Source organism: Rhinatrema bivittatum, chromosome 10 (assembly GCF_901001135.1).
Source record: "Rhinatrema bivittatum chromosome 10, aRhiBiv1.1, whole genome shotgun sequence".
Lineage (NCBI taxonomy): Eukaryota > Metazoa > Chordata > Amphibia > Gymnophiona > Rhinatrematidae > Rhinatrema > Rhinatrema bivittatum.
This window is the reverse complement of record NC_042624.1, coordinates 86,544,855-86,570,841: the sequence shown is the minus strand read 5'-3', so window position 1 is coordinate 86,570,841 and position 25,987 is coordinate 86,544,855. Positions and strand designations below refer to the sequence as shown.

The 25,987-nt window shown below is 43.7% G+C and overlaps 1 protein-coding gene across 1 annotated transcript in view; it reads left to right on the top strand.

The window, feature by feature from the left end:
- LOC115099809 (vitellogenin-A2-like) overlaps positions 1-25,987 on the top strand; it is a 38,592-nt gene that overhangs the window by 5,224 nt on the left and 7,381 nt on the right. The window contains exons 7-28 of the mRNA XM_029617658.1: positions 1,829-1,979; positions 2,346-2,578; positions 2,668-2,830; positions 4,903-5,025; positions 7,070-7,288; positions 8,097-8,312; positions 8,373-8,428; positions 9,475-9,572; positions 10,069-10,193; positions 10,568-10,669; positions 10,907-11,026; positions 11,117-11,306; positions 11,401-11,494; positions 13,217-13,402; positions 15,042-15,183; positions 15,607-15,835; positions 15,933-16,060; positions 16,814-17,329; positions 19,366-19,416; positions 21,603-21,719; positions 25,281-25,490; positions 25,616-25,758. Coding sequence (XP_029473518.1) covers positions 1,829-1,979; positions 2,346-2,578; positions 2,668-2,830; positions 4,903-5,025; positions 7,070-7,288; positions 8,097-8,312; positions 8,373-8,428; positions 9,475-9,572; positions 10,069-10,193; positions 10,568-10,669; positions 10,907-11,026; positions 11,117-11,306; positions 11,401-11,494; positions 13,217-13,402; positions 15,042-15,183; positions 15,607-15,835; positions 15,933-16,060; positions 16,814-17,329; positions 19,366-19,416; positions 21,603-21,719; positions 25,281-25,490; positions 25,616-25,758 — 3,612 coding nt within the window. The remainder of the gene's footprint in view (positions 1-1,828; positions 1,980-2,345; positions 2,579-2,667; positions 2,831-4,902; positions 5,026-7,069; positions 7,289-8,096; positions 8,313-8,372; positions 8,429-9,474; positions 9,573-10,068; positions 10,194-10,567; positions 10,670-10,906; positions 11,027-11,116; positions 11,307-11,400; positions 11,495-13,216; positions 13,403-15,041; positions 15,184-15,606; positions 15,836-15,932; positions 16,061-16,813; positions 17,330-19,365; positions 19,417-21,602; positions 21,720-25,280; positions 25,491-25,615; positions 25,759-25,987) is intronic.

Sequence of the window (25,987 nt, the reverse complement as noted above, 5' to 3'; positions counted from 1 at the left end):
TGACAGTGCCACCTGACCCTGCATATCAGAAATTTGTTTCCTTGACTCTGAGTCTCAGCATGGACCTAACCTTTAGTAGACAGATGTTGGCAGAAGATAAGGACTATTTGACCCACCTGGTTGTCTTTCTGCACACTTCTGTTTTAAAGCTGTCAACTACCTAAGCTTGACCACTTCCCCTGCAGTGGCTCCGATCATCACCCTTCCTTACCCTTAGCACCATCCACTGCACTAAGCAGATCTCACAGCCATCAGCTGAACAAGCTTGGTCACCTGCAAGAGAGCATCCCTTGCTGGGAAGTGTAGCCAAGCAATTTATAGATGACGGATGCCTTTTCCTGTTACGAAGAAAATATTATTGTGCAGAAAATATGCCAAAGCATATTAAAATGACCTCAGGTGGAATCTCAGAAAGAGTCCCAGAGATTGACTGGGTTTACTAAAATTTCTTTCCCGCCATAGACAAGGAATGGGGAAAAAAAGAAACCTTAGTGAAGCAGTAAGGGTCTAAGATCATTAGATAAGTGTCAAAGTGAAGCATTTGAACCAGCATCAGCCTGTGCTGTTACTGTTTCAATAGAAAAAATGTAAAAATAAATCACATGATGAGACTGCTGACTTTAATGCCATGAAGGGGAATTTAAATAGTCTTACTACCATTGACTAGGACACCAGATAATCCTGCAGATAATCCTGGTCTCATCGTATAAAACTCAAGATATTTTAGGACACATGAGAACCGAAAGTACTCAGAACTGAAAACATTTACGCAGGGCACAGATAAATTTGCAAGACAGAAGTAATTTTCGGATGTTATATTAGTCTAGTATCAAAATGCAGTCTGTTCTAAAGGTGTCCTCGATTTTTACGGTCAGGTATATTATTCTCATCAGGGGGGCTGATTATCACACTGTTCAGAATGTGAGGAAGATGAAGGGTGAAATAGCATATTAATAGCAGGTACATGGCATGCCAACATATACTCAGCCCTAAGCCCCTGGGCAGAGCGGTGCATTGACAAATGCAATGCAGATAGAGGGTCATTTTATAACAGCCGCGTAGGACACATAGACCGCGCACACGTTTGCGCGGCATAGGAGCGCATATTTACACCTGGCAGAGAGCAGTGTCAGTGTCCACACAAACACTTACGTGCATACGTTAAAAAATCGAAAGCGCATATGTATGTAAATGATTTCTGGCCATCTTGGCCCCGGGAATGTCTCTGTGCAGTCCGCAATAAAAGTACACGCGGTTTCACTTCCACGCCTACTTCCATGCGTACAGCCCCCCTAGGGTCACTTTCAAAAAGCCCATTTGTGCTCATAAAACTGCATTTCACGCACGTACCTGCTTTTGACATTTACCCCCGTAGTTTATGACTTTAGATTAAAGATGTGAGCTGAATCAAAATGGACTCCCCCCACCCAGCCTTTGCGCATCCTGTGCCTGTGGGAGAAGTTTGTAATGAACAAGGCTCAATGTGTACAGATGTAGTGGCTAAAGTTACTGTCCCACTTCTGCCAAAGTGAAGCTGGAGGGCATTGCAGGATGCTCTGAGCCTGGTCCTGGGCCAGCGTGCCTCCCATGGGCAGTTGTGTGGATGGGCAGACCAGACCCTTTTCTCTGAAAGTCCTGAGACATTTAGCAGGCAGGTGGCAGCCACCATGGCAGTCAGCTTAAGAGCCCACCTTACGCTGTTGTGCAGAGCCCCTATCTATGCAAGCAGCAACTTTCTGCCACTGTGTCTTCTGAGATCTACTGATAGCGTATAGGCAGAGGAACTCAAAGTGAATGCTGCTTTTACTATCCTCTCTTTTCCTTCCAGCCAAACATTTAATTTGATCAGTAGTAGGCAAGACCAAGCATCCGTACATGAGCGGGCTCTGAATCCCCGGGGAAGCCTTCACTACCATTTCGGTGAAGAAACCCTTCAGATGCCAATTCATTTGGTGAAGATCAAGAACCCCCAGGCTCAGGTAGGAGAATTGATCCACGACATACTGTGGTTGCTGCATCTGGTATCATCAAGCAAGATAGACGCCAGGTGTCCTTTATAAGCATTTTTTGTAGGGGAGACGCAAAAATGCCCGACTCAGGCCGAGTTTCGCCACTTCTCAAGTGGCTTCCTCAGGGGGGCTGACATGTTCAAGGATCTGAACATCCATATACCGTTCTGTTTGAAGGTGATCGGTAAGAGTGGAGACCATACATCCGAATACTATCAAAGTGACAGGCATGGACTGGCATCTATCTTGTTTGTTGATTCCATTACGGCTTTCCTAGATCGCCTCCCTTCTTGTTTTGGGGGTCCATTGCTGCATCTGGGTCAGTGACCTGTCTAGCTGTGGGCAGCCTTTGCAATAAGCACACGGAGTGAGCCGTCCCCAACCCTAGGCGCTGTTGTTCCCGTGACAGATTGCGGAAGTCCCTGCAGCATTTTAGTGCAGAGCAATCAACAGAAGGTGCATGCGGATGCACCCGTAAAATTCCAAGAGCTCGTCCAGATCCTGCGACAGTCCACCGGCGAAACCTATCAGGCAATCTGGAATCAGTATGAAAGCAGAGCTCTGTTCAGGTATGGCAGCCGTTGGCAACTGCATGTGGACTTTCCCGTTTCTCACTCCCGGAGGGGCTGGGACTCAAGACGTCTTCTGATCATTGCAGGCACTGGATACTGAACGCAATCGCAGTGGTGGGAAATGCCGATTCCCTGAAGTTCATTAAGGAAAAGATTCACAAGGAATTCGGCCGCTACGAATCAATCCTGGTCCTGGTTCAGGCCATGCTGCTGGCCGAGGCTAATCACCGGACAATGCCCATCGCTTTAGTAAGTTCACGTTGCTTCGTTTCTGTGTTTTCCCTTCTTGCACCTCTGTTTTCTCTACCTACTGTAACCCTAATTCATATTAGCATCCGGTGATTGCAGGTTCATTTTCAGATACCCCCTTTTTTTGTTGTTGTCTTAATGTCCTTTTTAGGGAGGGATAGAGGAAGAAGGGACGGGGAATTAGCATATGCGGAGATCTCATTAAATGAAGTCTGTGTACATTTTTTTTTTTTAATCGCTCAGAGACTCCAGAGCCAGCTTTTCCCGCCCAATAACTGTAAGCTGTTGTCCTCCTCTGGGCTGGTGCTACTGTGGCAAACATCTATCAGCCAATCCCCAGCGCCACTCCACTCCCTCCACTTCACCCTTCCTCTCCCCCCTATCTGCTCAGTTCCTTTGCCTTCTAAACAAAGAAGAATAAAAGACATTTGCAGCAGAGGGATCCCTCAGGCTCCCCCCCCCCCCACCCCCCCACTCCAGTCTGCCCATTTGTACTTACCTGCTGACGTCAACTGTGGTGGTCTTCTCTCTGCCATTAACATCTGTTTGGGGTGGCCTCTCAAAAGCTCTTACCTACTGTCTTCAAGGTAAAACCTCTGCTTTAAAAAAATTAAAGTTCCTCCCCCTCCCCTGTCCACATACATTAAACTTCTTACATTTACAGGGCAGCTCAAGGGGATGGTTCAGGCATTGTTCCCGGGGCAGCCTTCTGTCCTAGCCAGTCAGAGCCGAAACTTGAGTGCTAAATCAGCTAACTTTAGGCAGGCTCCACGCACAGCAGTCCTGCATCCAGATGGCTAGATGCGGGTCCCATTTCGGCTGAAAACCTAGCCAAGTCTGGTTTTAGCTGCAAATTCTCTCCACTCCGCTTTTCTGTTATTTTTTTTGGACTCCTCAAGAATTAATGCATTCATTTTTGCAGGTTAAAATGTGCGCGTTGGGTGCCTTTTTTTTTTGGAATTGGGGTAGGATAGCTAATAGCCTCATCAATATGCATTTGCATGTGATGAGCGGAATTACCTTCATTGGGGGGGGGGCGGTATTTACATTTTGGATGCGCTAATCCTCTTTTAGCTTAAGGGGTTGTGAACGCGCATCCAAAACACGTGCCAACCATGGGTTAAACAGTGCGCTCGGCTGAGCACACTTTATTGCATTGGTCTGTAGGTTATTGTTGGCTGTCTGGGTGGCTAAAGACATCCTTGTACTGTCTCCAGCCGGTCCAGATCATGCGGCATGAATTGTTTCTGGAACGAAGCTCAGGGATAGTTTCTCATCCAATCTGGTATGAGCTCCACCAGTTATCAATTGACTTATGCATCATTTTTAAAATTGCCTGCCTTGTCTTCAGATCGCTTTACGGTCTGTGTTTGGCTTTTGTGAACCTGCCCCTCATTTGGTATAGAATAGACCATGTCCACAAGTGTGGTCTCAGGCTTGTTTGCTAACCATGTCTTCATTAAAAACATCACATCTCTCTCTGACTCGTGAGAGAGTCTTTATTTGGGTTAGCCCAGGAATCTGGAATGAGTTTTCCTTTGGAAGCTAGAGGTGCACTGACTCGCCTTCCAAAAAACTTTGAAAACCTGGCACTTTAAGAAAGATTACACGTCACTTTTTAGGTAGAGTATTGTTAACCTAAAGGCCGGTCAGCCACTCTTTTGGTGAGTGAATTTTACATGTTTTCTGGAGTATTAAAATTAAATTAAAGGTATGATTGCTGCCTAGTTTACCGGGTGGTATTTAGTTATATTATTTTATTTTTATTTGTTATGTTCTAAAAGGGACTGTGCATGTAGGTTTTACTTTGTATTCTTTTTTCATTTATAAGTTAGTGCTGTTAAAATGTGTTAGGATTTTATTTTTTTTGAATTTGCGATGCATATTTATTTCTGTTAGCATATGATTTTATTGTGGTGTTTATTTAGCTGGCTGGGAGCACATGTTTCAATCCAGTAGGCTAAAAATTGAAATGAATAAATCTAATTGGCATTCTGTTCTGAATGGCAGAGAGTTCCTTTTACACATTCTATAAAACCCATTTTTTTCCCTGTGCTCTTCTGCTGATGTAGGATATAGTGAACAGTGTGACAACAATGTCTCGTTCAGTAATGGTACCTGGCATTTTGGCATATTGGGTCCATGGTCAACAATTCTGTAGAGAGCGCTCATCATGTCCTGCAGAATATCTTGAGGTGAGTCCATTTTATATTTCTCCATTTCTTCTTCCTTATAAATATTTGTGGCATCACAGGAGATACATATATGAGTGCTTGAACCAATGGAGTGGCCTGGTCTGTGATGAACCTGAAGGATATTCCTTCTGTTAAGGTACGTTTGTATGTGCTTGTATGTAAACGCACGTCAAACCTGAATCTCTTATCGTGTATATGTTTATCTGTAAATTCTCACTTTGATTGCAATTTTGTAGCAATGCCAGTTTGGCTAAAGGCATAGGTTTTACACTGGTGAAAACATCATGCAAAAAATTGCGCACACTAAAACATGCACAGAGAGTACTGCAGGCCTTTTGCCCAAGCCCTGAGGGTCTACTTGCCTCAAGACCAGCAGAATCAGAGTGATGCAGAGGGTAAAACGTGCAAAATGAGAGCTCACCCTTAAACATGCTGTGTTCCTGACTTTACCAGGTAGAGTGGAAATAGGTCTGTCCACAGTCACTTTTTAGGTGCATTTCTGTAATGCAAGCACCTACTAACAATGGTGCATCTGCCCAGCCCTCTGTCCATCAGTAAACATGTTGGAACTCAGAAATTAGCTCAAGGGTCTAGCTGAAATTCAGCACAGGGGGACTAAGACTAAAAGTGGTCAGTGCAACTGGTGCAAAATGATAATTGCCTGACAACTTTTAGTCTCTATCCCCAATGATGACTTTCACTCACTTGGAAGAAGGGAAACACCTTTGCATTGTGCTTCCAGCATGCATGTTCCAAGCTGTTTAGGTTTTCCGCTTCTCCACAGATTGTTATTCTGCTTTTGTCACAGCTTCTGTGTGGCTCCATTCTAGAGCTGACTTTCTGTAGCCAATTGTAATGACTGCCACTAAATCTCATAGTCAGTGGGAACACATGCTAGACTAGCTTACAATTCTGTGATTCTTTGCTTGCTGCTGTCTTAAAGTAATTGTGAAAGAAAATTGCAAAATCTGTGCTTCTTAAAAAAAAAACGAACACAAGTTGTTCTTCTTATTGATCTTTTAAAAAAAAATGTTTTTGTTATGTAAGAGGACAGTCTTCAAATAGCCCATGTAGTGGCAAACAACCCGGGTGCTTTTAACATTGTGTGCTTTGTGCGGATTTTCAAAAAGGAGGCAACCCGCATGATTTACCCTTTTGAAAATGGGAGACTGCAAAGTGCCCATGTGTTGTGCACCTGCCATTTGTGCGGGTGGCCGAATGGGGGGGAAGGAGGGGGAGAAAAATAGCACTTGCATGGTTCAAAATCACCCCTGTGCACACTGCTTTCCTCCCTCGACCTAAACACATCCACAGGCGCGCCTCTTTGCAATGCAGCTGAAAGGCAGCAGGGAACCCTTGCACACTTGTAGCCAGGGGCGGATTGGCCTATCGGGGGATCGAGCATCCCCCGGTGGACCGATCGCTCCAGTCACATGGTCTGGGCCGGCCTGGGCGGCAAATACCCACCGCTGCTTGTAGCTGAGTTCACGGAGAATGATTTCTAGAAGGAGCATTTTGCCTAGGATATGGACTTATTTAACCGGCTAAATGCCTTTCAGAAATTTCCTTCTGAATCCGTGCAGCAAACCTTTCAGAGGGTAATTTTATAACAACCTGCTTAACTGACACGTTGACAAACACACCTGGTTTGTGGCAGCTTTCAAAGCAAACATATGCACTCCAGTATACTTTGCAATGTATCTCCAAATATTGTGCACAGACGCACCCGCACAGAGTTGCATCGGATAATGCATGTTGAGTTAATTTACATGCAGACATTTTAAAATCAAAAGCTTGCATGTAAATCCCATCCCTGTTCCTTCCCCCAGAATGCCCATTTTTTTATGCGCCTAAATTCTGTGAGAAATCGGGTAACACACAATCACTCCGGACAGTACTGTAAGAACCCATTTACACTCATCAGCCCATGTTTTATTTGTGTAAAAGGCTTTGAAAAAATCCTCGGTGAGATGGAATTGCACTGCTTACATTTGGATATTGTCCATAGGTGAAATAATGAAAACAGTAACTTCTCCTTTTGCAGCCCCTTCATAACCTTTTAGCTGAGGCTGCCAGTAAGGGCCACGAAGAGGACATGTCACTGGCTATGAAGGCCATCGGGAACGCAGGACAGACAGAGAGCATGAAGCGCCTTCAGAAGTTCCTGCCGGGATATTCAGATAGCGCCACCTCACGGCCCATCAGGATTCAGATTGATGCTGTCATGGCCCTGAGGAACATCATCAAGCAAGATCCCAAGAAAGTAAGAAAGAGGAAAGCATTACGGGACGAGCTCTTGCCAGAGGCTAGATGGAAAGATTTTACACATGTTCACACTGAAATTGGCTATGCACGCCTATATTATAACTTGGGCTGAACTTGAACATGCCAGTCAAGTTTTTTGACTGCCATTTTGAATGATTTTGCTAGCCCTGTGCTCAGAGTTGCCCCTCACCTCCTTTCTGGTTGAGGGTTGGAGAGGAAGTCTCCTCTAAAAAGACTTCTTCGGTGCCGTTCTATCGTCAGTAGGCGTTGCCAACATAGTGGCAGCCACCTTCCCTCCCCCACAGCTGGAGGGCATCACCTCCATGATGTTTCCCGGGCTCTGCAGGGAGGTTTAAACCTGAGTCGGCTGCACTGGAGCTTGAGACACAGGAGCAGGGCAATGGCTGGCCAAAATGGTGCCCTGCTCAGGAGTTGTTTTAGGGGGCCTCCCCTCCCCTTTCCTGTTTAAGGCAGGGTAGCAAGGTGCAACCGTTTCCCTCCCTACCTTACCCCACAGCTTTCTACCCTGGGGAGTCGCCCTCCTCGCCTCCACCACCTTGTGATGGCCCTGCATGGAACCGGGCCTGAAATGCCGTTTAAGATCTTGGCTCATTCTCCTTAGCCCTTACAAATCGTACACTGTTCACGGATCAGTCTTTCTGGAATGGAAAGAGGACGGCAGGTAGAAAATACAGGGCCTGAGGTACTAAGGCTTTTCTCTGTGTTTTTGTGGGGGGGAGGCTTAATAAATCAGGCCCTGTAAGTAGTTATTTTCTGATGTTGAAATCCCCTTTCTCCTTCCTTAGGTGCAGGACATCGCGATCAAGATCGCTATGGACGATGCGGTTCATACCGAAGTCCGAATGATGGCTGTTCTGGCTCTCTTGATCCAAGCCCAGTCTGGCACTGGTAACCAGCATGACCATGTGGTGTTAAAAGAGGCGAAAACAAATGTACAGCTGACAAGCTTCATCTACTCCTACATGAAAGCCTTGGCAAAAAGGCCGCATCCCCGGATTACATAAAGTGTAAGTGTGGGAAAAAGCCATTTCTGCCTGATCAGTGAAACCTTTTGCTGAAAGCGACCCAGGCAGGAAGTGATGCTGTACATCAGTGAAAACGTTGCGCTGCGGAGACGGTATTTTTTTAAGTTGATCCCCCCTGGGGGTGATTTGGAGTTTGCATACAGGGAGATACAGCTGGGTAACACAACCTGTGTGGTGTTTGTGGTCTCGTAGCCCATATGGACTCACCTGATCCAACGAGCCTGAATGAATCTGTGTTCCTCTTGCTGACACGGCTGCTCTCAGAGGTTCAGATACATTTGGAAGGAAGCCATGCAACATTTTCTCAGAAGGAGTGACCTTTATTAAAATGCATAGCTGATACAGAATGAATGATGGCACTAGTCCTGTTTGATTGGGGGGCACGAATTAACGTTTTCTTTAAAGATCAATATTTTTAGAATTTGTAGATATGGATTCCACATCTCCAAAGTATGTGAAACGGGAAGGAATTAGAGGATGCTCTGTTAAAATACTCATGATTACCAAGAAACATCCCAGAATAAAATGTTAGTTGGATTGCATTGCTTCCATCCAGTTTGCCACAGCCTGCAGCTTTGTTGGCTAATGTAATAGGCATTGTCCTAGTCCCTTGCCTTGTTCCAAGGTGTTAGCATGGTCTGTATCTTTTCTGTTCTGTAGTGAGCAGTCTGAAATATTCCCAGGTCTTAACAGTTAGCTAACATGGCCTGTTTATCCGGTACAGCCAGTAGATGAGTCTTAATTCTGAGGTGGTCCTTACGACGTTGTTATTGGGACTGTGCCCTTCTAGGCGCTCTGAATCCATATTTACCAAGTATCCCTTACTTGCTTAACCTCTTAAATACAGACCTACTCCTGTACATGCTGTTGGCTAATATGTGGCTTTATCAACGGGGGAATTAGTTTAGCAGAATTCCAATTTGTGCTTTGAAATTTCCAAGGGTTGTTGTTCACCCTGGATATTGGCTTTTGGTTATGCCAGAGGAGTAATATCGACGTGAGTCACAAGGTGCTGGTTGTGGGTGCTCCTCGGATATAGGTTTTGTGCCATAGACCTGAGTACAGATATCATATCTGCAGACTCAACTCAACTACCTTAGAATAGTACACTAATTGCATTCGTGTCTCTTTGATTTAGGGCCACCGCCTGCAACGTTGCCCTTAAAATGCTGGACCCAGCGATTGACAAACGGAGCATCCGCTACAGCACAGTCGTTCGCATCGGTGGATTCAATTGTGGGTAACACTGAAGCGCTCCCATTGCTAAAATGCCTTTAGTGTGAGCAATGCCACCTGCTCCCTGCAAAGGTCGCATCGTTCCGTGACAAGGAGGCCCAAGGCAGGACAGAAAATGAACAGAGTTTTCCCTTTCTTTCGTGTTTTTAAGAAGGAGCAGGGAGAAGCTGGTAAATCTTTACTGCCTTATGTGGCATGCGTCGATCTGCGGAGCTTTTATATGACAGAAATATATTGCTTCACATAAGATTTTATGACTCGCAAAGGCCTTCCCCCCCTTATTGCCAGATTATGTAACTAAGAATGGACTGAGTTTAATGTCTTGAACAGTATTTTAATTAAATCAGGTTACAGGATCATTTTATATCTTCACTGAATTAACAATTTATAGTGAACTGATCTGCCTGTATTTTATCAGAAGTAAATTGTTGCCTCTGTAGACACTGGAACAGTAAGTAAGACGTCAGTGTCTGTTGTGTTTCTTTTCTTATTACAGATGAGTACATGGCAGGTGGAGTTGCGAGTGCCTTCATCCTGAACAGTGGACACACCTCTTTCCCAGTGCTAGGACTTGCTAATTTACAGACGTACATCGGTGATGCAGTAATGAATATAGCAGAGGTCAGTAAGCGCTGTCACCGAGTCCAGACTCTAATAACTGTTAGTTTGCAAGGTCCGCTCCATGACTGGAGTTTCTTGCAGCTGAATTATGGCGCTGTCAGAGAGGAGCATAGCTGATTGACATCATAGTTTGGTCTCCTGCATTGGTCTTCATACATGCAAACAATGTCATCTGTATCAAGACGGTGGTATTCCATTCAAAGGGCTTGGAGTTTGGTGGTGTAGCTTAATTTATTTGGAAAATCAAAACAAGAATTGAAAATTGCATGAGCCTGTAAGGAATCAGATATCTGTGATGGGAAAGAGAGCATGAACGTGTTTCCAGTACCCTGCATTAAGTGTGTCCTACTCTGATTCTCATGTATTCTGTGCAGTTTGGTGTTCAAGCAGAAGAGCTGGACAGCATTCTGAGGAAACGGGACTTCTCCTCTGACAAATTTTCCATGAATAAGAAGATTGCAGAGACTGTAAAAGCAGTATGTTGTATCTTCTTTATAATCACTGGCAATCATTGTTTTCTCCCAATTACAACTGATAGAACATAAAACAAGGTACGTTAAAGTCTGATTGGGAGAAAGAAATTCTTCAGCCAATAATATTTAAATGGCAATGCTGAAAGTCCCTGTGAATTGTAAGGTACCTTCAGCCGTTTCTGTGGGGCCGATGGTTATTCACAATATTTGTAACTTTACATTGGTGACCATTTTCCACAGGTGATGCAATCAAAGCAGTTGCCTTCAAACAAGCCAATGGCGTCATTCTATGCCAAATTGGGCAGCCGTGAGATCATGCATTTTAACCTCAAGAAGGAAGATCTCCAGAATATCATGAAGGTAAAGACCAACTTTCTTCTCCTTTTCTCTGAATCCTGGATAATAGTGTATTCCCTTCTCTTCGAATGCCGCCTCTCTGTCTTTTGATAGGCTGTAAGGGAACCAGTAGACAAGCACATTCTGGTGAAGTACGCAGTGAATAAACTTCTCAGCGGAGTTGTTCGGCATTGGGTCCAGCCAGCAATGACAGTAGAATTTAGAAGGATTATTCCCACTTGTGCTGGCCTGCCAGCAGAAATAAGTGCATATTCGGCTACTGTCGGGAGTGTTGGTGTTGATGGTAAGCTTGTCCACGTTAACTGCTCGATCCATGCTTGAGCCTTTGATAGTTGCTTACAGCCTCGTTGATTGACATCTGGCCCTCGCTTTCACAGTTGGGATGAAGGTGACGCCATCTCCCGCCAGTGATTTTACCCTTGACCACTTTCGGAATGCTGACGTTCAGGTTCATGCCGATGTCAGTGTCAGGTAAGCGAATGGATCACAACTCATTGTTCGGCATTCCAGTTTGATTTAACAGATTTAAAAAAAAAAAAAAAAAAAAGGAAGTGTGAGAGAGACTTTGCTAATTATGAAAAGCACAACAGTTCAGTTTTGGAGAGACAGAGCTCAGTTAATGTGAAGGGTAAGAAGGGTGAGTACAAAAGGTTATTCATTATTACAAAGATGACTTGCACAGCTAGGCAAGACTTTTAATGAAACATGCTATTACTTTGTTAGTAATGACATCCATAAAGAATAATCCAGGATCTTATAACAGTGTTAAGACCCTTGTCTTGTGGGTTCCAGCACAGTATGCAGATGCATTTGAATCGAAAGATTTAAAGGATCCTATAATCCATATATCCCATCCCATATATCCTATAATCCATATATTCCATCCCATAATCCATATAATCCATCCCATTCGCTTACCTGCTGTTCCTTAGTTCACAGTTACCGTTTCATGTAAAGGCAATGCCTAAAAGTTTTTAAGTTATCTGTAAACCGATACGATGTGCAAACGGTTGTCGGTATATAAAAGTTTCTAAATAAATATAAATAAATATATCATGGTATGTTTGCCCTCACAGGAAAATTATTTCTTTGTATGTTTTTACCATCGTGAGTGCCACAGGCAGGCCTGGTTTTCAGGATATCCACAATGAATATACATAAGGTAGATTTGCATACCATAGAGGCAATGCAATCAGATCTACCTCATGCATATTCATTGTGGCTATCCTGAAAACCAGGCCTGGCTGTGGCACTTTATTACCGACATTGCCTACCCCTGCCCTATAATATGACTGCGTAGCTTTCCTGTGCGTGGGTGACTTCTTGAATCCCAGCCTAGCTCTAGCTCACTGCCACTTCAGCTTGGATGAGTGAATAATCCTCCTCTTAAATTCAGCTTTTCCTAGAATCTATCCACTGGTTTTCCCTCACATTTTTCTGCCCTTCCTCTCCTGCCTTATACATAATGACCTATTGATTCCTCCTCACATCTTATATTGTGCTGCGTTTATAGACTGTTTGCGACTTCTTTGGCTAGGGGAGGCAGGTTTCACGAGCTCAGTTTATGTAAATCAGGAATGTCCTAGCCTTTGATGCCTGTAAACCCCTAGACGTACCGTCCAGATTGAACTGGCAGGGGATTTTTCCATTCCCGCTCCAGTTCCTGCAGAATTCAGCAGCACAGTCTCTTTCGTGGAGTGCTCATTGCTCCTGGGGCTCCTCACTATTACATGATTTTTCCTGACTTTCAGATTCCTGTCTGTCTGTCACAGTCTCTCTCTCCTTTCTCCTCTGCTCAGTGCAGTTCACAGCGCAGTATGGGGCTGTGAACTGCACTGAGCATTATCCATGCATTATCCTTATTACATGCAGTATCCTTTATTACAAAATGGCCTTTCAGGAAATCTCCTGAAGGCAAATAAGGCAGTCAAAGAGATATTGCCTTAGTACTGACGCCCCATCTGTAAGGGTGTATCACCATCACATTGATTATAGAACATCTTTTTAGGACTATGGAAGGGACAAACAATATTTGTGGGATCTCTTAATACTGTACATATCAACCGATCATGATTGTTTTCTGCTTTACTGCTTGCCAAGGAGTGAACAAAACATTCTCTCCCATGTTTGTGAATTAAATGTTGAGAGTGTTGAGAGAGAATCTTCTTCTTTATATTTGATCTTTCTTTCAAGTTCATCCACACGGACCGTGGTAGCGATGGGAGTCAATGCACCCAACGTTCAGGTTAATATAGAATTAGGAGCTGACGTACGCGGAGAATTGCCAGTGAAATTTACAGCTAAAGCGGACATGAAAGAGATGAACATTAAAGTGGAGACTACGCCCTTACAGCAAGAAAAAGAGCTCCTAATGGCAAGGTAGCATCTTAACTTCTCTCGTTTTTAAAGCTAAAAGTTCAGTGTTTGTTTTTTTCCAAGCAGGCCTCCAGTGATTAAAGACAGTTTGGGAAGTTCCCCTGTCCTGTAACTTGCGTGCCATGTCTGCTTAGTGTTCTGCAAATTATATCCTTGGACAAAAATTGTACTATTTCAGAATTGAGGGCACCAACTCATTTTCATGCTTTTGGTACTTTTGGTTTTGTCTGTTTTCCATAGGGATACTAGATGTTGCAAGTTCGGTGTCTGTGAGTGTCTGTCTGTCTCCCCCTAATGCACTTATCAAATTTCATGATAGAGCACCCCAGCTCATACTTTTCATGTTCTCTTGTCGGAGGCCCGTACTTGGCATTTATATGCACAAAACATGTTTTGTGTGCACAACTTTTAGGGGCAGAGTTATCTATGTGCAGAAACCATGTTTTCTGCTCACGGCGGTGTTAATTTTCACGCAGCCCTTGATCAGCTAAGATAACCGGCTGATTTTGAGCCAGTTATTTTGAGGCAAATATTCAGCTGAACCTAGCCAGCTAGAGTCACTGTGGTGGTTTTTCCTGGCTAAATGTAGCCGCTTAGCGCTGAAAATCAGGCACTAACCAGCTAAGTCATTTAAAAAAAACAAAACACAAAACAGTTCCCCCTTCTTTCTTTTCCTCCTGTTTAATATATTTTTAAAAAATAGACCCAAAGGCTTCCCGATCCCTTCCCTCCCTCCCATCAGCCTTAAAAATATATTAAAAAAAAAAAAAAATGTCCCCATGCTGTGGCCCCTTCCTTTCCCACCCTCCACCCTTCCAAAAATGAAAAGTTGTCCCGGGGTAGCGGCGACAGCCCCCTTGTTTCCCACCCCCTCTCCTCCTTTCAAAATGAAAAAAATTGTCGTGGGCGTCCTTTTTTGTGGACAGCAGGGGGGGGGGAGAATCCCCCAGGGTCACAGCCCTTTTCTCAGAGGAGATGGACTCCCTGCCTCGCGGCCACGTTTGACCCTGCCCTTTGGTATTTAATATGGCAAGTGGGCCCGTGTGTCGTGTGATTGTGCTAAAGCAGATCATTCAGTGATGAGAGCGTTGGTTTGGGTTTTTTTGTCGCCATCTTTCTGAACGTACTTTCGCAGTTGGCATTAGCTGGATTTTTTAAATCTCCAGGATCTATGAGGGTCGGTAATTTAATGACTTTCGGGAAAGAAAGATCTGGGCTTCAGAGTCGGCCCGGTCAGCGCTGATTTGTTTTTGCACCGACCGGCTACGTTTTGGTGGATAAACCCAGCCTGATAAAGAACAATCCCAAATCTAGCCAAGCAAATTTTACACAGCTAGATTTTAGGAGAATTTCTGCTGAAAACCTTGCTGGTTAGATTCAGCCAAAAAACATGGCTAAAAATAAAGAATTAAAATTGGCCTTATCTTTGACGACCAGTGGCTAAGTGAAAACCGAACCCCTTTCTAATGAGAAAAATGAAATTATCTTTGTATTTTGAAACTATTGGACTGTGCAGCCTAGGGTCAGGACGTTCCTGAAAGTACTGTAAATGGCCAACATTAGACGACAAGAGATCCAGTGTCGGAGGCTCTCTCTTCTAAATCTTTATCTCCCGCTTAGTATTTCTTGCCTGTCTTTAAAGGGTTAAGATGTCGGCCGTAACAAGAAGCGTGGAAGAGCCGAACTCAGAGAAGAGGACCCCAGTTCTGCCCACAGATGCCCAGCAAAGTGTTCTCGGCAAATCTTTCCAACCTAAAGGATTGTCCCCAGCTCCCAGCATTATGGTAACAGGCCTGCTTGTGTCAGTGTGCAAACAGCAGTAATCTAGGATGTGTGCAGGAGGAGAGGAGGGCACCGGGAGAGTGCACGGCCAGCACCATACATACTTGCAGCTTGCCGGGCCTCAGTCCCGCACTGGAAGGAGACTAGAGAGGGGTCCTGGTGCACAGAGCAAGAGCATCTTGCTACTAGCTGAATTAATTGTATTATGCCATCTGGTGGTGGTAGTGGTGATGCATTTTTTTGTGTGCTGATTTCTCAAGTTTACTTTTTGTTATGCTAATGATTCAGTTATGCCCGGGCCGAATGATTCTTGAGCATGCAATGAAACAACCACATAATATTAATCTGAGCGTTGTGTGTTTATAGATGTACACAAAACATAATGTGGTGTTTCTAAACACATGACCTATTTTTAATCCATGCAGGAAGGGGTCTCCTCAGAAACAGTATCTAAGAAATACCCACACTCTGCAGTTGCAGAGGAGCACCACGCTCAAGCAAGGAAGATTTCTGAATCTCATGTTTGCACCACATCAGAAACCTTTGCTTTCGAGGTCTGCCTTAAATGCAAATCAGCAAATGCGGCATCTATTCAGAATTCACCTCTTTACAAGTTAGCTGGAGAGCACGAATGTAAGGCCATTGCGAAGCCAGGTACGGTCCCAGTAGCCATTTTCCATATTTACCTAGCTGAATGTGGGTGGAGCAGCGGGCACAACATTCTCGTACATTTTCTCTGTGTTCCCTATAGTCCCAGACGGAGCAATTTCAAAGCTTCAGCTGAACATACAGGTGGGAGCAGGTGCAAAAACAAGTCTGGAAGACTCTGTGATTCAAATGAAGCTGAAGAAGATCCTGGGAGTTGATGAGGAGTTTAAAGTACGTCTACTGCTATATATCATTTCTATAGTGCCACAGATGTACGCAGCACTGTACAGATACTCTTAGGAGAGATTCCCTTCTCTGTGGCGCTAATAATCTCTTCGGGACACACAGACGAGAGAAATAAACGAGTTTTCAGGAAATGTATTTATCAGACTGAAGGCAGTTAAACCAAGAAGGCTAAGATCTGGAAGAACCAGGGTTTAAGATTTCAAAGCAGCCTCAAAAAGTTGGGCTTTTAGGCAGGACTTGAATGTGGCCAGAGAGGGGAAAGGACGCACCCCGCCTCAGGGAGGCTGTTTCAGACGGGAAGCAGGAGCTGTTGATGGAGGAGAAGGGCTCAGATAGCAGCAGCTTTGCTCAGTCAAAGGTGTCAGGAGGTAAAGAGGAGCTGAGGAGCTGAGGAGCAAAGGCACTTGTGGTTGATTAGGTGAAGTTTGAATTTCTGCGATAACTGTCAAATCATCTTTAATCATCACAAATACAAATGAGTTCTTATATATATATTGCTGAGATATATTGAATATAAAATTAAGAATTTTAGTGGCATAACATATGCATTGTGTGATTTCTTTTTTTTGCCATATTTAGATTCCCCACCCCCACCCCCCAGCACAGTTGATATTTTTTTGTAGCAGTGGGTATTTTAAATGCTTCTTGTAATGTGTCAAATGGGTTTTATAAATGAAGGCATTCAAGCTAGCAGAATGCAAACAGAGATCACAGCCTTGTTTTATATTGGATATGCAGATTCGAAATGGAAGCTTGCATAAGAAAAGCAAGAGAAAAGAAAGCAAGCCGTCTTCTGGCAGACACCATATTGAAATTACAGAAGTAATTAAAGCTGGCAAACCTCAGTCATCATCTAGCTCCTCTTCATCATCGTCTTCCTCCTCGTCCTCCTCTCAGAGTCGGCGCGGTGACCGCTACTCCAGCAGTCAGTCCAGCAGCAGCGAGCAGCACGAAAGACACCGGGATGCCAGCAAAGACAGAAGACCTACAGTCCAAAATGGCAGCAGCAGCAGTAGTAGTAGCAGCAGCAGTAGTAGTAGCAGCAGTAGTAGCAGCAGCAGCGACAGCAGCAACAGAAGAGAAAGACGACGAAGTGGCAGCAGCAGCAGCAGCAGTAGTGGCAGCAGCAGCAGCAGCAGCAGTAGCAGCAGCAGCAGCAGCAGCAGCAGTCGTGCAGGTGCTCGTCCTGGGAGATCTTGGCCTTCTCAGAAGCACGGTGAAACCACGGGCACTGGCCCAGCAAGTTGGAATCGGGTAAATGAAAAAAAGCAGCAAGGGAAATGGCTTTTGTAATATCCTGAGCGAGCAATGGGAATGTGGTAGAGGTCGCACACAAGTCAAAGAGACAAAGGACGGGGCATGCAGACGGAGATAAATGAAGCGCCTGCCCTTCGAAGATGCTTTGCCAAGCATCCGCGTTTTGCCCACTAGGGATGTGCATTCGTTTCATACGTTCCTATACAAGCATGTAATATGAAACGTATGAAACATATGAAACGAATGCACATCTAATTGGCATATAATGGGAAACGTATGAAACGAATGCACATCCCTATTGCCCACAGCTTCTTCCTGCCTTTTGAAATACACCTTTTTGGTTAAGGTTTTTCTTCCTTGATGTCCCTTCTGAAGAAGCCTTCGGGCAAAAAACAGGAGTGGGTTGAGAGTCCGCCACCACCACAATGTTTGTTAGCGCCTTGGTAATAAGAAGCTCAAAATAAAGTTTCTGCACGATGTGTTCCAGACTTTGGTGGTTGGCCAAGCGCCGTCGCTTCAGTTATCTCAGTCTGCACAGCCCTTCCTTTTGTAGTATCATGTTATGCGACCTCCTTGCCAGAAAATAATGAGAATGGTATCCGTTTTAAGGTGGTTTTAGAAAGGAACAATTTGCCAGTGCTAATGTCAGGAAAATGGGTCTGAAGGTTCTGAAATCTCCATTTGAAGCCCCCCCCCAGGCACCTGTTGCATGGACTGGTTTAAAGGTATTGGAGCAGAGTCCGGGGCTGGCGCACACAGGAATGAGGGGAGCTCTTTTTAGCACTACTTGTGATGCCATTGAAAGTACAGAGATTGCGGCAGTACTTCGCCATTGCAGGGAGAGGGTGGGAATCCAAAACAAAACAAAAAAAAAAAAGTGAGCTCCATATTTTCCAAAAAGTGTGCAGTTGCGGTTTCCTAGTAGACAGAAGAAACAATGGCCCAATAGTGGGGTAAAAAGACCACTTTATGTTGGTTTGTTTTTAGACTTAAATCTTGGTTTCTCATCCTCATCAAGAATTAACAGCTTGGTTTTTTTTTTTTTTTCTGAAGCGGTCAAATCGTGAATTCTGCTTATGATTGATGCCCCTATTTTTAAAGCTTTTTGGTTGGCCGGCCAAAACTCCATGGCTAAAGACAAACCAATCAGGAGCAGCTGCTCTATCGCTGGGATATAACGATATTGGGAGTTTAAATGCCTACTTGTGAATAATTTATTGAAACTAATATTTAATAACAATTTGTGACACCTGCTCTGTACTCAGTATATGCAAATGTTAATAAATTGTTTGTGTGATAATTTTAATTTTTAAAATTATCACACAAACAATTTATTAACATTTGCATATACTGAGTACAGAGCAGGTGTCACAAATTGTTATTAAATATTAGTTTCAATAAATTATTCACAAGTAGGCATTTAAACTCCCAATATCGTTATATCCCAGCGATAGAGCAGCTGCTCCTGATTGATTGATTGTAATTTCTAATCGCTGTAGTAGTGGCATTGATTTGTTTAGGTTTAAAGACAAACCAAAGCAGAGGGGGTTTTTTTCCAGCCTCACTCCTGCTGCCCTGTTTCTTTGCTCTTTTTTCACGTCCTTTGGGACAGCAGCAGGACAGGCAAAGATCCCATGCCGCGCAGTTTCCTGCCAGAGGAACCTGTGCTTGGTCAAGCCATATTCTCTCATTGGTTTGACCTCTTATATTTCAGCCACAAGAATGCTACCACAACTTCCCCGATCATATTTCTGTACTGCTGGCAGCTTGCCTAATTGATAGGAAATGCGCGATCAATGAACTCCACAAAGAACTGATTTTCCTCCGCTTCTCCTTGTTTTCTGACCTTAAGAAAGCAGATTTGCTGAAAACTGTGTACGAAATGAGAGGAAACTGATTTCTTTGGAATCCCTGGAAATATATTTTCTGATGATCATCAGTTATGCTTTATAAATGTATTATTCTTGTAATGGAAACAAGTAATTTAAAAAAAAAAGATAACTTTTCTTTTGTCATCTCTCTCCTGTATGCAGGCAGCACGTGGTGACTCTGGCTACCACTTTAGACCACTGCGCAAGTCAGCAGTAAGTTGTTTGTTCTGCCTCTCACTATTGCTGCTATTTAACAGAATTCAGAGGCGTGCAACAATTTATATACAGCAGTAAATCTGTGCAGGATGGAGCTGAATGTCTCCTAAGCTAGACCAAGGTATTTTGGGGAATTTTTTTTTTTTTTTATTGGACTTTTTTTTTATTGGACTTTATTGGACAGCAGGTAGTGCCTGCTGTCTTCTTTATCTTCCAGCTCAGCTGGATCCAGGGCTGGGATTCTGGTGGCAGGAGCCTTCATTCACAACCACGTGAGGATTTTCCCCCTATTTTAAACTGAGCCACTCTCCCACTATTCCCAGTCTGGTCACTGGAGCAATGATCCTGAGGCCAAGAGCCATGCACCAGGGCTCCTTCCGGAATCCTGTATCACAGGCTCTAAATCCAGCCACCGGGGGTCGCCCCTGGACAATGACAACAGCTCGCTCCCTTCCTCCTTCCCTGGGGCCGTGAAATGCTGCCTCCATCCCCAGCTGACCCAGGTTGCATGAGGCCCAGTCCAGGAACTGAACTGGAGAAGCATCTTCATAGCACTACCACTGACCCACTGGGCCAGAACAGCCCCAGTATTTTTCTCAAAGCATGAAAAAATACCCAGTGGCCTGAATGTATCCTATTACGTAACTGCTTACCCTATAAACAATACACATGGCAGCCAGTAAGTAGCATTACCGTAGGGTAATGATAAAATCCACCTGGGGTTTTTACTTTTTGTGCACTTGCTTTGCGTTTTGGGTCCAGTTCAAACTTGTTTCCCCAGAATGCATCACCCTCATCAAGGATATTTAAAGCAATGGCTAAAATCAGCCAACCTGATTGGCCGATTTAATCACATTCCAGCACATAAAATTATCTCAAGTATGGAACTAGGAATATGCATGGTGGAAAACAATTGTGGACTGGTATTTTTGTCTTTTTCTCAAACAGTATTCTTGAAACTAAATAAGAAATCAAGAATGACTGCCTTCTGAATACAGCGGCATTCTTTCAAATATAGCCCAGCATAGCAAAATTTATGATAGCAAATTTCCTGACAGTTAGCTTTTTGTGCTGGCCTCCATTCCTTTCAGCATATTTCAGTGGAGCTGAACTACTGCTTCAGTGGCCGGAGCTTTTGATCTGGTGAGTGAAACTCCCCACATAGCAAATGCAGTGCTCAATGTGATGTCGCACTTCAGGACACAGCAGTTTGAGCCTTTCATGCTGTATTCATAGTCTGTTGCCTGATGTATTTAAATAGTATTCAAAACTGTTGTAGCATGCTTTATCATTATTGGCAGTCAGGGCATGGTGCATCGTAATTTGAAATGTACTGGCCAAAATACATTTGCATTAATATAATCATTACCTTACAGTATATTAACTAACGCATACTCAATAAGTAAAAAATAATATTTCCCCCCCCAAAAAAAATACTCCCCACGCAATACACAAACATGCAGGCCTGTCATCTCAGCTAGCCTCCACCTAACCCAGTGCCCTCGCCCTCTGTCTGCTAGGTGCTGTAGTGTTTATACCTGAAACCTACATTCCCTCCCATCAGTAAAAGAACAAGCTTCCCAGTACCATACAGAAGGGATTTACATGTCTGTGCATCTGTATTCCATGCAGCGGGCACCTGGTAGGGCTTTCTCATGTTTCTGATGCAGATTAATGGAGCAACAACTACGGGAAGGTATATTCATGAAAGCTGTAATGTTTAACTGCAGCTTTAATATTCTGCCCTTCTGCTTCATGGACAGACAATAGGAGGGAGGAAGAGGAGGTGATTTTTACATAATGATTTTTTGTTGTTGTCTATTGCCATGGCCATTTTTAACTCCTTGCGAAACTCCCCTTGAACTCCAACGGTGAGAAACAAAAGGGGTTGTGGAAAAAGCCAAATCACGCTTGGTCTTGTTTCTACGAGAAATAGATATTGAATTCTGTCTGGCAGTAAAACCTTGGTCTAGCCGCTGTCTTACTCATGCACACGCCATAGCTGGCCAATTTGACGGAGCACTGTTGGGCGTCTGCGTAAGGCCGCTTCCGTTTTATCATAGGTACCGCTGGGCAGACGTTTGTGGCATAACTGGGGAATTGTCCACACTGTCATGGAAACCATTCAGTTGTGCCTTTATGGGAAACCTCTTTCTTAAGGCAAATTGTTTTTCCTGCCACAGACTGCAAACCAGAGAGATGAAGCCAGCAGCAGCTCTTCTAGCTCCAGTTCATTCAGCAGTAGCAGTAGCAGCAGCAGCAGCAGCTCCTCCGCAGCTGCCACGAGGCCATCTCATCGGGTGAGTCACGTGTTAAGCTAAACACTGCATCTTCACTTTCGGAAAGATATATTTAATGAGAGTTCGAATTAGAACAGAAGAAGTGCCATGCCAGGTCAGCCCAGCGTCCTGCTGCTGCAAGTGAGCCAATCCGCTCAATTGGATGTACCTAGTATATCCTCATGGGGAAAGCCATTCTCTGTTGTCCATTCCCAGAAATTAGAGGTCAAATCCCCCTGTCCACCTGACCAATAATTGTTGCTTGAACTGTCCATGTTTTGTTTTTTGTTTTTTTTAAATGCGGCTACACTAGCAACCTTGACCACATCCTGCAGGAAGAAATTCCACAGCTTAATCGTGCACTGACTGAAACACCCCCCCCCCCCCCCCCAATTTTCTTAAATCTGCTACCAGTGAGTTTCAGGGCATGACCTCTAGTTCTACTACTGTCTGAAAGGGTAACGAACCATTCCCTATTAACTTGTTCCACAACACTCAGGATTTTACAAACCTCCATCATAGCCCTTCTCAGTCTCCTCTCCAAACCCTAACTTTCTTTGCCTTTCTTCCTAAGAGAGCTGTTCAATCCCCCTTTTATCGCTTTTGTTGCCCTTCTCTATACCAGAAAGCTCTGCTTTATCTTATTTGAGATGGGGGTGACCAGAACTACAGACAATACTCAAGGTGTGCCCACACCACAGCCTCAGGCTTACACAGCAGGGAAAATGGTATAGCTCACTCTTCATTAAAGTCTGTTTTCACAAGCCACAGTGTCGTTCACTCTGCGCAGGAATGCTGAAATGCTTTCCACTTTCCCAGTCATCGGAGGCGTGTCTCTGCTGTACTCCTGCTTCTTGTAAACTTTAAACTTGGGCTCTATTAAGAAATCTCAACCCTTCAGAAGATGACCTCTCCTCCCTCCCAACTCCCCATTCTGGGGCCGATGCAATAAAGTGCACACAGGTGTTACGCATGGTTGGACGCTTGTTTTGGACGCCCTAGACCAGCACCCAATGCAATAAGAAGATTAGCGCGATCCAAGATGGCCGCGGAGAAATGAACGGCTGAACGCCGAGCTCCGGAGCGAAATCTCAATTTTCTTCCTGGAACATTTTATTCTTATACCCGTTTCGACGGCAAGATGCCCCACACGAAACGGAAAGCAAAAAGTAAAGAAATTACATCAACACCTATTACCTCGTCTAGACAGCTCCGAATCGAGGAAGCTTTCGCCGGACTAGTGTGTGATCACCCTGAGGGAGCCGCTGGAGGTATCGACGGAGAGCAGACGCCGAGCCCCCTGGCTCTAGAGATATCATTAAGCCCGGGTGCGCCTCCAAAGCCAGATCCACCGCTCGGAGGAAAGATTTCCGAGCAGAGTTCATCCATCTCGCTACAAGAAAGAACTGCTGAGGGGGCCGTTGCCCAGAGAAGGAGCGACGTAAGTTTGTCTCCTTCGGTGAGTCAGAGTATGGCTGACTCCAGGGACCGACCAGACCCAGCATGGAAGCGAGCTGAGGAGAAAGGTGAGCCTTTGGACAAGAGAAAGGGTGCCGAGGGAATCCAAGTTGTTTGTGGAGCTACTGAATTTAATCCAAATAATATTACACTAACTGAGATTATGAAAGCTATCACTTCTATGGAAAAATCTATTATGCAATTGACTATAATGGTAAAAGAAAGCATTGAGAAACACCATGACACAGAAGGAAGAGTGGGAAACTTAGAGAACTCTGTTAAGGGATTTGAGCAAAAAATGGCAGAGGTAGAAAAAATTCAGGGGAACCTGATAAAATCTGAAAGTATACAGATGGTAAAAATGGAAAATCTAGAGAACCATCTAAGGAGAAGCAATATAAGAATATTGAATTTTCCTAAATTAAGGCTATTATCTCATCGAGAATTATTCAAAAGTTATGTTCAGAATTTGCTCAAAATTTCAGAGCAAGAGATTCCAAAGATCATTAGAATTTATTATTTGCCTCGGAGAGATAAAGAGAAGATTTCAGATCAAAAGGAGAATCCCTCGTATGATCTAACGGATATCTTAGAAAAATCGCATGATTTGACGGTGGAGGAAAGAGCTACTCTTTTTATTCAGTTTGCAACATCTGCTGATAGAGATTTGATTTTGAAAACTTTTTTCCGTAACCAGCATTTAAAATTTTATGGATACCCATTAAAGATTTTCCCTGACATAACGAAAAATACCCAAATAAAAAGGAAAAAATTAATTGCTATGAGGGAAGAAGTTATTGCCCGAGGTGCAAAGTATATCCTCAGATACCCATGTCATTGCTTGCTAACCTATCAGAACTCACGTTATATTTTCAGAGAACCAGAACAACTGAGAATGTACCTCGACTCCCACTCTGCTTAGTTCCAAGGTTTGAAGGCATAAATTAGAGACACTAGTTAATTTTGAAGCAATCTGTAATTATATTTGTTGTTATTGCCTAAATCAACTGCTTGATCTACATCTTGGATCCACAATTTCTTATAATTTTTTTTTAACACTGGGTAAAATTGTTTAATGTTTTCTTTGTAGTTTTTTTTTTCTGCATATAAGCAAATTTTCATTACTTTTCCCTGGTGTTTAATTTCTGAACGAACTTGTTCTGTATACTGTTATTTGAAAATCCAATAAATAAATAATTAAAAAAAAGAAGATTAGCGCTTCCACAATGCGTGCCCAAACAAATGCGTAGCCAATAGAGTCATCGCATATAAATTCCATGTAGATGAGACTATTAGCTATTCCCCCCGATGCAAAAAATCTCTGGGTACCCAACACACTTTTTAACGGAGCAAATTTAACTCCAGCCCCGGAGGTGACGTTAAGTCAATCCGCAAGCCAAGGGCTCAGGAGAAATTTAAAAATAAAGGGTACACTTTACACAATAGCAAGGGCTGAAATCAGGCTGAAGCGGGATGAATCAGACTCGCGCCTGTTGCAGTTCTGGGTGCCCAATGCATTTGACTGCTAGGGACGCACAATTCTTCCTTAGCGCGTCCTTTTTAACGCAGCACCTGATTTTGATACTGCGTGGGGCGCCCAGGGGGTGTGGCAGTGCCTGCGTTAGGGAAACGGGTGCCCGATACGAGTACTCATTTTACCACGCGCCTTATTGCATCGGCCCCTCTGTCCGCAGGGCAGCAGCTTGCTCTTCCTGCTATGAGCTCTATAATATGCAATATTACGTCAGAAAGAATTTTCCCAGACTCCGCCATTTTTCCTTTCCAAATTAATTTTCAGCAAGACTTTTCAAGCAAAAGAAAAATATTCAAACTCCCAGAAACTTTCAGACCAGCTCAGTACTATAAAAAAAAAAGTTATTTTATGAATTATGCCAATGCTCTAGGGACAAGGAGTGTGGATGATCATTTTCTGCTATATTTTATTTCCTTACTCTTTTCTTGTCATTTATGATTGAAAGTTCTTGTTCTAAAGTTCCTTTTGCATTCTGGCTTCCTTTTGTCAATATGCAGTGCAGTGTACGCCGTGAATAAAAATAATAACCCTTTTACAAAATATATGGCTTATTATATTTTCTCTCTTTTTTTTTTTCTTTCGATTTTCAGCGCAGATTTATGGGAGATGAAAAACCACCAGTGTTGTCGGTTACTGCGAGAGCTGTCCGAAGCGATGACAAAAAGCAAGGTTACCAAATTTTTGTCTATGCAGACTCCCACAGACATCATCGGTTGGAAGTCTATGCAATCAACATCAAGGAATCAAGTTCATGGAGGGCCTATGGAAAAGCTGAGGCCGATAGCGATCACGGAGTAACGGTAACACTTAAAAAAAAAAAAAAAAAAAAGAAGGATATGGAGAAGAAATGCCATCTTGAGCTCACCGACTTCTGCCATCCTTTATGTTTTAACAAAGTAAGATTTTTCCTACTTTTTCATTGTAGGCACGTCTAATTTGGGGTCAAAACGGCAAAGACTACAGAGTTGGTGGCAAGGTGGAGTATGGTGTCCTGGGCAACCAGCCAGCCGTGAAGGCGAAAGCCGAGTGGCCAAGGGTTCCTCCAAAAATCAAAACAGCAATAGACTAGTAAGATTTCCCTGTCTTATGTAAAGCTGTACGCTGAAAGTTAAAAAGTCCATTTCCATGTATGGAAGGGAAAAAATATATGTAAGCATCATTACATTTATCCTGAGCTCCATCTCCAAATACAGAGAACTAAAATAGAATGGGTGTTTACAAAATCTACCTTATAGCAGGCATCCTTTGCACATTTTGGGGATGATTTTTTTTAGCATGGGGAATGGCCAGTGTTTTG